We start from the raw sequence: 15,745 nt of genomic DNA, 5'->3' as shown, positions 1-15,745 counted from the left end.
GTTTTTATAGTGTTTTATTTATTTGAACTGGTGGGTGATAAATGATAATAAGCAGTACACATTTTAGAATCACTGTACTTAAACGTGCGACTGATAACATGCTTTTGAGTAAGTCAACAAAGACGGTATCTTTTTATTTTAACAAGAATTTAACTCTCAAACATAGGATCTAACTCAAAAGGTAAGGTGTCCGACTGTTAACGCTATAGCTCACAATAAGAATAATTAAGAATTCTCAACATTTAAAACCTAAGTGACACTAATCCTCGATGTGATCCATGAGCTGTATATGTTTACTCTTGATCTGGATTTGTGTCTAACGTGTGTTCAATATGTTTAGTCTAAACATAGATTTTAAGACTAAGACTGATTTATTGATCCGTATGGAAATTTGTTGTGATTACAAGGACTCATTTCTCATATAAAGACAACACAACAGAAACATTCACATAAATAGAACAGACACAGACATAAAGAGTTTATTCAGTGACTACACACAGACGTCTTGATCTTTCTCATGCCTCCTAGTCAACGAGTGGCGCTGAGATAAAGTCTGACCGAGTAAAGAACGAGAGACTATTTGTACCGTTCGGTTCTAAGTCTTGAGTGACTGAAGTCGCACACTTCGCGACGACTTGACCTAGTTATGACGGTGCGTATGCAGTTTATTTTAAACTCGAGCTAAAACTAAACTCATTTGGGCTTAAATATAAATATTCCCTTCAGGATGCAAAGGATGCTGGCAGGACTTGAACTCTAGAGAATGGCCACTACAGCTGAAGGTGAATACAACATTATAAGTCAATTGAGTGGCTGAGTGGTAAAGTACTTGACTTTCAAAAAAAGTAGTGCTTTACTTTTTATTATTATTATTATAGCTTTTATATAGCGCTACTTTCATGCTTATAGCATGCTCAGAGCGCTTTGGTCCAATCTCAGTTGTGGACCAGTGGGGAGGAGGGGGTATCTAGGAGTTGGTATTCCGTGCTGCCTTTGGGCGCTCAGTAAACACAACTCTGCCCGAGTCGGGTGTCGAACCTCGAGCCCCCTTCTAGGTAGCCAAGCCAAACCAAGTTCAAGCGCACTTAGCCTCTCGACCACGCTTCCCACTTTAATTTATTGTACCTAACAAAAGATGAATCGATTTAAAAATTAACCAATTCGTCAATTGATAATTTGTTATTTTGTGTTATATCAAAAGGGGAAATAACTTATACATTCCTGAGTGACATACTTGTAAGTACTGATCTCCCCTTAGATAAGTTTTTGTTTTGTTTTTTTAAAGGATTTTTTTTTTACATTTTGCCCATGAGGGCCCTATTGGTCATGGGATCCCTTTCACCCCGAGATTGCTACGCCCCTGATCTGCTCTGCATTTACATTTTAATTTTTTTTTATTCTTAAATCCTAAATAATTGAATAAAAGCATATTTTGCACACTGGATCAGAAGCGTAGCTAGCCACGTACGGGTGGTGCGGTCCACCCGGGGCATCAGGCTGTGAGGGGCATCAAACTTTACCCCAGTATCTATTCATTTAAAAAAAAACAACATTGGATAATATACTGTAGCCGTACAACATTGGAGATTACCTGAAGACTTTTGAAATGAGGTTCGAATACTGATACTATTGTTAACAAGAAAGCACGTAAGATTTATATGTTATATCATTTTGTCTAGTTGCTTTTTATCTGAATACTAGCAATCCTCTAACAATGTATACGTCTTATTTTAGAATATAAAGGAAATCTTTATGCAGTTTTATTTCGATTTTTTTAGAGCATCATGAGGAGCTACCGCACCGAGGAATCGTATACCCTAGCTACGCCACTGCACTGGATACATTTAAAAGCTTACTATTCATGAATTCGCCTCTATATTATAGGCATCTCTGATGACTTTCAATGTTTATTGAACATTATCTTTCAAACAGCTTGACTTATATTGAAGAGAAAATGATCAACAAGTGTCTTATATTCGCTTTGATTGGATATTATCTTAGCAGCAGCAGTACTCCAGTGCAAGGTGAGCTCAAATAGTCCCAATTATTCTTATTACAAAGTTTTTATCAAGTCGCTCTGTCTGTCTGTCTGTCTGACAAAAAGTATGTACACGATTATTTCTCCCACACCCATTCTCGGATTAAGTTGACACTTCACAAAATTATTCATTGACATAGACAAGAACTTAATCAGTTAATCTATAAAAAAAAAAAAAATAACCGATTAGTCAAATAGTTATTGGTAATTAATTATTTTGTTTGATATCAACCATAGAAATTAATCCTTTAGTATTCACATATACGACTAAATATCTTGGGTTTGGCCCCTTAAACAAATGAACACATAAGTTCTCCGACACCCATCAATAAAAAAAAATTAGTCAATTAACTATTGGTAATAAATTATTTTGGTTGATATCGATTAAGGGAAATAACTTACATTTTTATAGATATAGTTGTATTAGTTAAGAGTTTTTTCCCTTAGATACGTTTTTTTTTAAAGGATATTTTATATTTTAATTGTTTTATTCGTAATTTTATTCCTAATTTTATAAATGTCGATACAGGTAGAACTGGGCGTGTGAGCTAGACTGACAGTCATGAACAAAGGCACAGTACTTTTAGCGTTGTACATATAGCCTGTGATACGGGTTACGCTACCCAGCATCTGCGGGTCGCCCGAGTGGAAACGGTCGTAGGAGGAAACGGCTAGGCCCTAGGCTAATAGAATAGCAGAAAAAAAAAGAGACTCCCGCAGGGGTGCCTAAAATTGTGTGAAGAGCCCTTTCATTGCACTGGGTCCTACGGTCGTAGGAGGATACGGTTAGGCCCAGGGTAAAAGAATAGCAAAAAAAAAAAAAAAAGAGACTCCCGCAGGGGTGCCTAAAATTGTGTGAAGAGCCCTTTCATTGCACGGGGTCGGGGATCGTAAAAGAGCCCACTGCACCAAGTCACTAATCGACATGCCAATCCTCAACGAGTCCCGAACTCGTGGTAAAGCGAATGAAAAGGCCCTTAGACATCCCTAAAAAGATTCTCGTTGCCTGTCAGAGGGCGGTACTGCTGCAGACAGGCCACATCACCAGAAAATTCCTCAGTGGAAACTGAAACAGAGACTATAATGAATTTTGTTTCTGTCTAATGAAACTTGACCCTGACAGGGCCAGAGAATGAAAATTAATCCATTTCCATAATAATAATAATAATAACCCTTAACATTCCTAGGAACATCTTCGTTGCCTGTCAGAGGGCGGTACTGCTGCAGACCTGCCACATCACCAGAAAATTCCTCAGTGGAAACTGTTAAAGGGACTACGATGAATTTTGTTTCTCTTTAGCGAAACTCGACCCTGGCAGCGCCAGAGAATGACTACTCGTTCAATTCTAACATAATAATAATAATAATAATAATAATAATTGGAGATTAAGCGTTTATGGAAATTATCTAAAACAACAACATACCCCATTGTTACATCAACTGAGGGGATAATAACAACTGACCTCACAGATACCTTTAATGCCTCGGGCATTCCTAGATACATCCTCGTTGCCTGTCAGAAGGCGGTACTGCTGCAGGCCTGCCACATGACCAGAAAATTCCTCGGTGGAAACTGTTAAAGGGACTACGATGAATTTTGTTTTATTTTAACGAAACTCGAGCCTGGCTGCGCCAGAGAATGAATACTCGTTCTTTTCTAAAATAATAATAATAATAACAATAATAATATTGCTTATATTGACTCTTCTGTATTTTCCACTTTCAAGCTATCTTGTGTTATCAGTGCGCTGACTTAAAAGGTGAAACAAATTGTCAGACCAACTTTGAGCTGCTGGCCAATGCGTCTTTGCTCCTTACCAAAGAGTTCTTCCAAAACTGTACCGAATCAAATCATTTGTGGAACAAATGCATGATTGAAAGATATTGGCTTTCAAATGGTAAGGGCATTCTTATATATATATATATAGAGAGAGAGAGAGCACATACAAATCGACTAAGCAGACATATTTTTAAAGTCATAAAGCCATACCACACGAGGCTTCTTATCTTCAATGTATTTGCCTCATGCAGTGTAAGGTAGATCAAATTAAAATGTCATCTTTTTATATTTCAGAACTGATGACATTTCATCGCGGGTGTCATGACGGGGAAAATTTCATCCGGATGTTTAACGAATCCCGATTCCAGGGCTTAAAGCCTAATAATCTGACAACGTGCGCCCACTTGGGAGACTCGGGCACCCATTTCGCCTGCTATCAGTTCTGCGACACAGACTTCTGTAACGGCCCTGCCAAACCCGAAAATAAAACCTGCAACGTCACAGTGTCGTCTGCGTACTATGATGAAATCGAGGAAGAGATATGCGCTGTCAAGGGACTTCATTATCGTCCAGAAACTGTATTTTTGAACTTGGCTTGTCTGGCTGTGACCATTTTGTCTGTGATTGGTGTACATACTGTGGAAGTGGCATTGTAGTTATAGTCATAGTCTTGTTATTAAATTTTATTCTGTCTTCGTGGCCAAGACTTATATTGGAAATGTTGCTGTTACGAGCAGATGAGACTCTTTTAATCCTACACCAACACAGAACTATACAAGTCGTTGATTATGAGAACTTTAATCTTGTTCAGCAAATAATAATGTAAATAATCTTCTCGTTCACAATACTCCACTTTTCTCTTCTCTTATTTCAGCACCTATTCTCACCATTCCACGCTCACACTAAGCTGCGCAGGTAACAGATACACTTGGTTATATTCTAGTTTTAGACTCTTGGTGGCCAAGACTTTAATTGGAAGACATTTAGCGGGGATTTTATTCAAACTGTTGAATAATTTGAATATTTCTTGGACAAGGATTATTGAGTGACGCGAATAAATATCTATGAATCAATCAATCAAACAATCTATCTATCTATCTATCTATCTATCTATTTATCTATCTATTTATCTATATATCAATCGATCGATCTATCTATCTACCTACCTATATACCTACCTACCTATCTACCTACCTATCTATCTATCTATCTACCTATCTATTTATCTATCTATTTATCTATATATTTATCGATCGATCGATCTATCTTTTATCTATCTATTTATCGATCCAGTGCTTTTTTCTGACGGTACGCACTGGTACGGCGTACCTGCACCTTTTTCAATGTGGGGAAAAATATTGCTTTTCTTGTATTTTAACGTTTATTATTAATTTATTAGTAGTTAAAAGTTAGGCAATCCATCACTGAGTACCGGCACCTATTTCTTTTACAAAAAAAGCACAGTATCTTTCTATCTATTTATCTGTCTATCTATCTATCTATATATCTCTATCTATCCATCTATCTATCTATCTGTTTGTCTATATCAATGTATCTTTAAGCACTTATTATAGATTCTTTTGTATGAAGTGTTTTTTTTTTTCATTTGTTAAGGTTTACAATTACTTTTTTATGCAGCTTATATTAATTCTGTCTCTCTGTCTGTCTGGGTTTCTTACACAGTTTTTATGTCATCCTTAAATGATCCTTTTGATTTTAAAAAGTATTAGCTAGCGTTTGAAAAACAACAACTCTTAAAACAATAACAAAACAAAGCTACTTGCATTGCCCCAAGACATGTGATAAACCTGTTGGGAAAAGTATTTGTCGCAAAAAAATGATATAAGACGTTCCTACTAACTTATTCTCTTTAAATGTTGACAACATTCAAGAGATTTAAAAAATGTGGATTAGATTTAACCCTTTCTCTCCGTAATTATTAGTCCACATCCTGACGGAATTCTTCAGTTTGCTCATGACTGGTTCACTCCCCTGTTATGCTTAAGCTTCAATAACTTTTTTGTTTGTTATCAGAAAATGTTTCTTTTATATAATACAAAGTAAAGTTTATACAATTAATCATAATTTAGTTTCCTGAGGTCAAATCAACGATGGTATCGTCGATTAGGAGAGAAAGAGTTAAAACATCAATTTCTGCTGTTTCGTGTTTCTTCATTGATAAAACACCAGCAAATATTAATCAATGCTTTACATCGGAGAGCACAGGCAGTCCGATGACATGATTAAACAAAGACAAAGACACCTAGAAATAAACAATAATCAGTTGTTTATAAACAATAAGACCTTATTTGTAATGCGTGACATTATCTGCATTAAACAGTAGCCCACGGGCTTTACCTTAACGGTAGAGTAATCTGAACGTTGAAAATAAAAATAAACTCAGAAAATCATAAATACTGCTAGCCAGGTCTATATATAATCTCCTGACTAGTTAATTCCCCTGCAACGCATGCCCCTCCTACACGCCAACCCCACACACGCCTACTTCCGGAACAGGTCGTGACGTACACATGATTACATCCCCTCCATGTCGTGTTAAACCATTCCGGTTAATTGGACGACATCGGAATGTGATCATCTTGGTCATAATCCACTGGTCATAATCCACTGGTCATGATCCACTGGTCATAATCCACTGGTCATAATCCACTGGTCATAATCCACTGGTCATAATCCACTGGTCATGATCCACTGGTCATAATCCACTGGTCATAATCCACTGGTCATGATCCACTGCCATAATCCACTGGTCATAATCCACTGGTCATAATCCACTGGTCATGATCTACTGCCATAATCCACTGGTCATAATCCACTGGTCCCAATTCACGATCTGTTTTTCAAGACGGTCAAAGTTTCTGCAAATCTTATATCAACTCACTCTGTCTGTCTGTCTGTCTGTCTGTCTGTCGGGTACAGATTTTGAAAACGTTTTTTCTGCCAGGTCCCATTCTTTGATCAAGCTGAAACTTTGCACAATTAATTCCCAACAAAACATTAATCAATATACAAAAACAAATTCCGTCAGAATGTGGACTAATAATTACGGAGAGAAAGGGTTAAATCTAATCCACATAGTAGTTAACTAAATAGTGGTAATGAATTAATTTTGTTGATATCGAAAAGGAAAATAAATCTTACAGTATTGAGATTTTTTAAAAAGTATTTTTTAAATATTTTGCTTGCTTTAAGAATCGGTTCGAATAAGCGGCAGTCCGTTTAACAGGTTGTTCTTTTAATTAGATTCGACTGATTACTAATTAGATATACAAGAATTGGATAAAGATGAAATCACCTGGCTGAGTCAACAAAGAGTCCATATTATATGCTTTGATTTTTTAATTTCACCTGTAGGTAAACATTTCATAAGAAGTCACATCAAGGCATAATTTAATGTATTACTGGTAAACATTGTGTCTGCTTCCGGTTTGTAAATAACTTTTTTTTCCTTTCAGAGCGCACCCAGTTGCACTGTAAGTTTAAAAACAGATTAAAGTAAAGTAAAATGCCCTTTCAGGTGGTCCATGGGCAGATGATGTAAAGGTCATCTGTTTCTGCGGCCTACGGTTTACGTGGGTGTCATGTGGCCAGCACATCGACCAACCGCCTTTACTTTTTTCCCCCAGTTAATGTCAGGTTCCCATTAGAGCTGGGTGGACTCAAAGGCGCCCAGGAGATCCCAAAATTAAAATTAAGAGTCTTCACCAGGATTCGAACCCGGGATCCCAGTTCGGAAGTCAAGCGCTTTACCGCCTCCATAAATAGATTAAAATGTGTAGTAATGATGTGTTGACCTCAGCCAACAACAATAACAAAACTTCAAGCGCTGTCACTCTGTCCCAACCCAATGAAGCAATGAAATATATAGTAAAATAATAAATAAACATAGAATTCCTTGAATCTTATAACACAGGTTGTATCAACTGCTGTTTACAATGCTATATATATATACAAACATAATCACCGCAGGGAGCACCACCAGCCTAAGATAACACTGACCGTAATTATGCCCCTATCGTTGTTCATCCCAGGTGAGATGTCTGTTTTATTGAATATTTCAGTACACTAAGCTTCATAATTCTTTTTTTTTTTCATTGTTGATGTATAGAGTTGTAAATACCACCCCACCGGGCCCATGTTGCCAATCCGCCCCTGGTTATGACTTAAATTTCTTTTGTTTACATATTCTAGTGTTCTTTTAGAATTGATGATTGTTACATCCTCGCCCAGACCTCCCTAGGAACGAGGAACAGGGTTCGAGCCCGGAACCTTCGAGACATTCCTTAGTGGATACCACAGGACTAGGCAGCCATCCTATTCATAAACCACATACTTCATAATTGAAACACATCGCCCTACATTCCACTTTGTGGCAGTATTCAAGATGTTATACAAGGTTTGGACATAACGATTGCTAACATTCTGAGTGAATCTACAAAAAAAATAACCCAATTATCCAGGAAAAAATGCGTATGGTTTCTAACAAATTAAATTTAAAAAAACAACAACTGTTATTTTAATAGATTTAAAACAAAATGGTTTCTGGTCTAGTACAGATGCATTTAGACTGAGTGCAATGCGTCACCATTACATATTGGTTGTTTTTAGTATATGTTTCATCAAAGCCATAATGTCCTACTATCCTACTCATGTTGGGCTGTGATAGAGGAAATAAAAATGGTCATACCTAGCCTACCAAATGGAACATGTCCTGCCTTTCTACTGCAACTACAGCCCATACGGTGCCCACTCTAAACGTGGGAGATCTTTATGCCCCCCCCGTACTATTATTATTATTATTAGAGCTTTTATATAGCGCTACTTTCATGCTTATAGCATGCTCAGGTCCAATCTCATTTGTGGACCAGTTGGTTTTCCGTGCTGCCTTTAGGCGCTCAGTAAACACAAATCTGCCCGAGTCGGGTGTCGAACCTTCTAGGTAGCCAAGCCAAGCCAAGTTCAAGCGCACTTGGCCTTTCGACCACGCTTCCCACCTACTATATATTAATAAGTCGTGTATCGACCCTTCAATCTTCTGAAGCTATTTGGTCAGATCAGAAGCTGTTCTTCATACGCTGAAGGTCACTCAACTTAAAGCTAACAGCCCCACTTACCCCCCCCCCAAAAAAACAACAACAACAAAAAAAAAACTTGATCTAGGTGACTTTAAAGCACGATATTGACGCCTATGGGAAAAGAAATGAGCTCAAAGGTGGGCAAGGATGGATAAACAAGATTATCGACTTTAAGAATACCCACACAGATACTTTACCCTTAGGTGACTAGACCAAAACGTCAAAGAAATTCTTCCCCTTTTGTAGATTTAAAGATACATTCGTGATTGTGAGATTAAAAGATTACATGTAATCATGAATGTTAAGTGCTGTAAAATATATTTGAAGTCCGAATCTGTTTATGATACTGAACATATCCTGATAGTTTATTTGGTTTGATGATTTAATATAAATTAATCATAGCATTCAAATTTAGATGTGTATTTACAAAGCTTATATCAACTCACTTTATCTGTCTGTCTAGTAAAAAGTTTGACCATGTTTTTCCTCTTACATCCCATTCTCGGATGAAGTTAAAACTTTGCTCTGTTATTCATTGAACCTGACAAGACATGAATCAATTAAAAAAAATTACCAATTAGTTAATTGATTTGTTGGTGATTTACTATTTGTTTGATATCGAAAAAGGGGAAATAACTGCTACTTAATGGGAGATGTGGATGTAAATTGGATTACATCCCCCTAATACGTTGTGACCATAAACATATATAGATATAGACTGGAAAAGGGAAATAACTTCATGTATCTTGAAAACATGTGTATCTATTGTTGTCGGATTTCCGAATTCTGAAAAGTTGCGTCATCTTCAGTCTTAGAGATTAAACAAAACTACACTGCTGTATAATAAAGTACACAAAATTGCAAGTCACAAATTTTCATTTCATAAAACTCTTTTATCGGCCAGTCTATATTTAGTTATGTCTATGGTTGTGACACGTTTCTTCTCCACTTCCCACTTCTCGCATCAAGTTGAAATTGTACATAATTATTCATAGTCAATTACACCACAGGAAACAATCCAAAAATTGATCAATTAGTTAATCATTTAGTACTAATTAATAAATTATATTTTTATAGCAGAAAGCGAGCTATACACTGTAATGTTTTAGATATATGGCAGTAATTTCTATTTTTGGTGAGCTAAAAGGTGGTCGAAGTAACAGAGGCGCCCCACGGAAACGCTACAGGTTTGAAGGACATGGTCAGCTTTCTCTGGTGACCCTCCAGGAAATCAAATTTCACTATTTTCAATTTTCAGCTTCTAGAACATTTAAGTTGTCTCATTCTGTTGTTAAATTCACTACCATCCAAGCTTATGCCCCTACAGAGGATGCAGAAGATACCATCAAAGATCATTTCTATAATCAACTACAAACCACTCTTGATGAAACACCTACTCACGACCTAATTCTACTGATGGGAGACTTTAACGCCAAAATCAATCCCAACCGAACTGGCTTTGAATATGTAATGGGACCATATGGCTCTGCAGAAAACATCAGTGATAATGGCGAGCGCTTGATTTCTCTCTGTGCATCCAACAGCCTTTCAATTGGAAACACATATTTTAAGCACAAACAAATACACAAAAAAACATGGCGATCACCAAATGGAGAAACCTTCAACGAGATAGATTACATTTGCATCTCCAAACGATGGAGGTCATCTCTGTTAGACGTGCGGACCCGCAGAGGAGCTGATATCGGCTCAGACCACTACCTTGTCAGTGGCAAATGTAAGCTCCGATTGAAACGCCAACCAAAACGAGCCACACGACCCCGCCCATTTAATGTAGAGAAGCTTAAAGACGGCAATACTGCAGCACAGTTCCAATTGAAACTAACGAACTGCTTTGAGGCTCTTGCAGATATATTGACCCTTGAAGAAGAGTGGGCCAACTTCAAAGATACCACTATTGGGTGCGCGGAAGAAGTTATCGGAAGGAGGCGAGGTTCATACAAGGAACGGTGGATACAAGACAGAACATGGAAATTGATAGATGAGAGGAAAGAGGCCAAACGTAGACGAGATCAGAAAAATGAAACACAGGATCGCAGCCTAGCGGAAGAAGCCTATAGGGAAGCAGATCTGAAAGTAAAGAGAAGCTGTCGGCAAGATAAACGGGACTGGATTGAGCAGAAGGGACAAGAGGCACAAGCAGCTGCAAGCAGAAATGACACAAAAACCCTCCATCGTATTGTCCGAGATCTCACTGGAGCAAAAAGTGGACATGGGGCACCAATAAAAGACAAGCAAGGCAAAACTTTGCTAACCAAAGAAGAACAGGATGCAAGATGGGTAGAGCACTTTAAAGAGACCCTTAACCAACTGTCGCCAGACCTAACTTACATATACAAGGACCCCTCTCCAGACAATGATCTCAAGGTCAAGACAGACCCAATAACTGCTGAGGAGGTTACCATGGCCATAGCAGTGCTAAAGAATAACAAAGCACCAGGACTAGACATGATATCAGCAGAAATGCTAAAATATGGGGGACAGTGCATTGTTAACAGAATGACTGATCTCTTAAATCTCTGTTGGCGAACTTCAAAAGTCCCAGAGGACTGGCAAAAGGGAGTGATTGTAAAGCTTCCAAAAAAGGGCAACTTGGCAGACTGCAACAACTGGAGGGGCATTACTCTCCTCTCTGTCCCAGGCAAAGTTTTCAGCACTGTTTTGTTGAGACGGCTTCAACAGTCTGTAGATGAAAGGCTCAGAGAAGAACAAGCAGGGTTCCGAAGAGGCAGATCATGTACAGAGCAGATTTTCGTTTTACGAAATATCATAGAACAAAGTCTTGAGTACCAACAACGGCTAACGATCAGTTTTGTGGACTTCAAAAAAGCGTTTGATAGTGTCCACCGAGAATCACTATGGAAAATAGTTAGAGAATACGGTATCCCAGAAAAATTCGTCCAGATCCTACGACACCTTTACAGTCAGTCTAGTTGCTGCATTAAAACAGAAGAGGGAACAACAGAGTTTTTTTACAATCGAGACAGGTGTGAGACAGGGGTGCATCTTATCTCCCTTCCTTTTCCTCCTAGCCATTGACTACATAATGAGGAGAGCAATGAACCAGACTGCCTTTGGTATTCCATGGCATGAACAACTCCGATTGACGGACTTGGACTTTGCTGATGATGTTGCACTACTCGGGGCTACAAATAAATGCATTCAAGAAATGACGGAGAGCCTAGACAGAGAGGCACCCAAAATTGGCCTCCGCATAAACTTGGATAAGACTAAAATTATGCGAGTGGGATATAAGGCAAAGGGTGTCCCCATCAGACTTGGCGAGTCAAAGCTTGAAGAGCTGGACAAGTTCACGTACCTTGGCAGCATCATAACAAATGATGGAGATGCTTACCATGATGTAGCATGTCGAATAGGAAAGGCAGGGAGCATATTCCAAAGGCTGCAGCCTATTTGGACTAGCCAAGCCATTGGACTCGAGACAAAAATACACCTTCTCAACACAATCGTCATTCCAACTGCTACATATGCATGTGAGACGTGGAAGTCATCTGTCAAAATTGAGAAAACACTAAATGTGGCTCAACAGAGATGGCTGAGACGGATTTTGGGAGTCAGTTACACAGACCGGATCTCAAACAAGGAAATCCTATGCCGAACTGGGAGTCGAACACTTAGTGAGGTTGTGACTGAGCTTCGCATGAGGTTTGCGGGACATGTTCTACGTCAAAATGAATTACGCACACCAAGAGTTGCGATAACATGGAAGCCAAAACGAGGAAAGCGCAAACAGGGACGTCCTCGTATTACCTGGCGACACACCTTCATGGAGGACCTCAGAACAGTGGACACCAGATGGGAGGAGGCTTCAGACATTGCCAGTGACAGATCATTATGGAGACAGCTTGCCGCCCAATGCGCCGAACGGCGCGGGAGGACCTAAGTCTAAGTAAGTCATTCTGTTGTATGTTATTCTTGGAAGACAAATCGAAAGTTGGTCATGTCTGTCGAAATACCTTACACGAGGCGTCTTCTTTCCTATAATTTGTATTTCAGCCAGTGGCGTAGCTATGGTGGTGGATGGGGAGGAGAAATTGAAAATCCTTAGGGCCCCCGCTTGAGGGGTCCCCCAAATGTGTGTTCGAAATTATTTTTTTTTTAAATTATAAATATTACTCCATTATCTCATGTCATGAAGTCGAACGTCAAAATCCAGAGCCCCTAAAATGGTCAAGCCCACTGGCCCCCAAATGATGGCAAATTTCTAGCTATCCCCACTGATGTCAGCTTGTCCATTTTTATCACGCTATCTGTCATTTAGCTACATTTACATCTATATGTCTCAATAATTTAGAAGTTATTTCCGTTTTTTATATCATTATATATTTTTTTATATGATTGACATATAGTGCCAATGGCGGCAGCTAGCCGAGATAACACTATAATATGAATCATATTTTGGGTTAAAGAAAAATTAATGTCCGTGATATACTGTCTTCCATGTATCATCTAAAGACTAATAGTAAAGTTAGAAAAAGTAAAGTTCCCTTTCAGACTTTTTGGTCTATAGGACCAATCTCTAAATTACTCGTACAAGTAAGAATTATTCGTTATTACTTCTTTACATGATTATAAAACTTCAAGCGACCCGCGGCGTAGCATACGCCGCTATTTAGTGACGGGTGAACACTTCCTGAAAGACACCATTGTCCAATTGGCTCTAGTACGAAATAAGAGTTATCTTTCCGTGACTTTTTCATCGAGAGTTAGAGAGTCGTGTGCATCAGTTCCGCATGGTTGAGCGACGTAGAGAATTATATATATCTACATAGATAACACACCTTAGATCAGGGGTTCTCAACCTGTGGGTCGCGACCCTCTTGGGGGTCGATTGACGATTTGACAGGGGTCGCCTGAGACCATCGAAAATATGGACTGTTATTGTCTATTCTTCTATTTCTATATGTGTGTGTGGGGGGGGGGGTCACGGAAGAGTGGGGGTCGTAAAAAGGGGTCGTCGAGCATAAAAGGTTGAGAACCGCTGCCTTAGCTGGTCTATTTATTGGTCTATCATTCAGGCATGGATAGTGCTTTCAAATGAATATTTCCCTTCTCAACACGGTTATATTTAGACTTCAAAACAGGATACGCCGAGTAACTTTATAATTGGAATAAAAATTTAATAGTAATAAGTAATGATTCCTTTTAAGACCTTGTTTCTGTTGTCTACTGTTAAGGAGGGTGTCGTCTGGTCAGCACAATGACTAATCACCTATATCTTCCCCAATAAATGTCTGTTAAAAATCCGGAAGTTGAAAGTCCAAGTTTTATATCCCCGGGATTCAAACATTGTCCCCTTCAGATCCAAAGCCAACGCTTTACTTCTTGACCATAAAAAAAATGTAGCAGTTTTTGTTTATTATTCTACGTTTTAAAGATTTGATAAACGGAGAGTTTATTTATAGCCCTAGTTCCCCGGGAATTATATTAAAGTTTGTCAAGTTAACAGATTGCTACTGCCGAATTGGGGACAGGAAAGTTCGTACGACTATAATCTCACAGAAGAAGAGAAGGGCTGGCGTTGGGTGCGTCTCTTTCGATAACATTATTTATGTACTGAGATATATAGCTAGGTGGTAAACATTTCTGATTGCATCAAAGCGCGCACTCCCCCCCCCCCCGCGCACCCCTCCATTATGTCACGGTGTCTAGTTGCGTTGAAGTCAGTTACAGGTAGATCTACATCTGACCTCGTTTTCATAAGCTCTCCTACTATAGCCGTCTGCTATTTATACAAATTGAAACGCGTCTTTTTCCCAGGGCTGGGTTAAAAGTAAAAGCAGGCCCTGTCATAATTGTAAGGCTTAAGCTTACAAATGTAAGTAAACTTTTTGTCAACAAAGATGTCTCAGTAGAGTTGAAAAGATCATAACTACTTTAAGTCGTCGAAATTTGGTCGACTTCTGCCCTTTAAGGCGAAAACAGAGCGCTACAAAAACTCATTTGTTCCTGTCATAATATATCAGCGTTACTTGTTGACTAAGGAACCTTAAAAGAAATCAAGACGTGTGTGTGTCGTCACTTAATGAAGTTCTCTGTGTGCAGTGGCCTAGCAAGAGTGTGGGGGTAAGGGGTGGGGAGAATTTGAAGGAATAGTCTTTATGACTTGTTGACTGTCTATTAGCAGAAGATGTCACCCGTCAGGTAGTTTGAAGAACTTTGTAGTTCTTTCATACTAACTTCAGAGCTTATATTAATTACGTAGAAACGGTTAAAATAGAAAGAGAGAAAAAAAAAGAGAAAAGGAGGCAGGAGAGAAAGAGATATGGCTGCCTGGAATTGCGGTTTGCGCGCTGGACTGTCGTTCGAATTTATCGACGGTCGAGGGTTCAAACCCTGCCCGCTCCCATCCCCCGTCGTCCTGCTGGAGGTTTGGACTAGGAAGTAAACTAACTTCAACTCTGAAGGAATATCCGAAACATGTAAAACATTTTACAAACAAACATATACAGGTAAGAAGGAAGAGTAAGAATGAAAGGGGTAGAGAGATAAAGAGAGTGAGAGAGAGACAGAAGGAGACAAATGGACGAGATATTAAAATAGAGAAGTGTATAGAAAGAGAGAAAGAGAAATGTGTAGAGAGGGTAGGGAGAAATAGGAAAAGAGAAAGGGAGAGAGAGAGAAGGGAGAATGGGGAGAGGAATGAGAGGGTGGAGAAAGAGACAAAATAGTAAGAGAGATGAGATAGAGAGAAAATGGAAGCCTGAGTAGAAAGTAAAAAAAAAAAAATAAACAACACATCAGGAAGTAGCACACTCAATATTTACTCCACACACCTGGGAAGGTGTTTCC

At 38.8% G+C, this 15,745-nt stretch overlaps 1 protein-coding gene across 1 annotated transcript; it reads left to right on the top strand.

Annotated features, from left to right (window-relative positions):
- Positions 1-331: 331 nt before the first annotated feature.
- LOC106054451 (uncharacterized) lies at positions 332-5,266 on the top strand. The gene is made up of 4 exons (XM_056009073.1): positions 332-782; positions 1,933-2,024; positions 3,766-3,936; positions 4,113-5,266. Exons 2-4 carry the CDS (start codon positions 1,955-1,957, stop codon positions 4,472-4,474), a joined length of 603 nt encoding a protein of 200 aa, XP_055865048.1. The 5' UTR covers positions 332-782; positions 1,933-1,954; the 3' UTR covers positions 4,475-5,266.
- The last annotated feature ends 10,479 nt before the right edge of the window (positions 5,267-15,745 follow it).

Source organism: Biomphalaria glabrata, chromosome 13, assembly GCF_947242115.1.
Source record: "Biomphalaria glabrata chromosome 13, xgBioGlab47.1, whole genome shotgun sequence".
Lineage (NCBI taxonomy): Eukaryota > Metazoa > Mollusca > Gastropoda > Planorbidae > Biomphalaria > Biomphalaria glabrata.
This window is presented reverse-complemented; position numbering and strand designations above follow the sequence as displayed.

Bases quoted from the DNA above. Each gene is read 5' to 3' on its own strand.
- LOC106054451 (XM_056009073.1), top strand. From the start codon at position 1,955: ATGATCAACAAGTGTCTTATATTCGCTTTGATTGGATATTATCTTAGC. The intron at 2,025-3,765 runs GTGAGCTCAAAT...TCCACTTTCAAG, and splicing joins CAGCAGTACTCCAGTGCAAG to CTATCTTGTGTTATCAGTGC. The intron at 3,937-4,112 runs GTAAGGGCATTC...TTTATATTTCAG, and splicing joins AAGATATTGGCTTTCAAATG to AACTGATGACATTTCATCGC.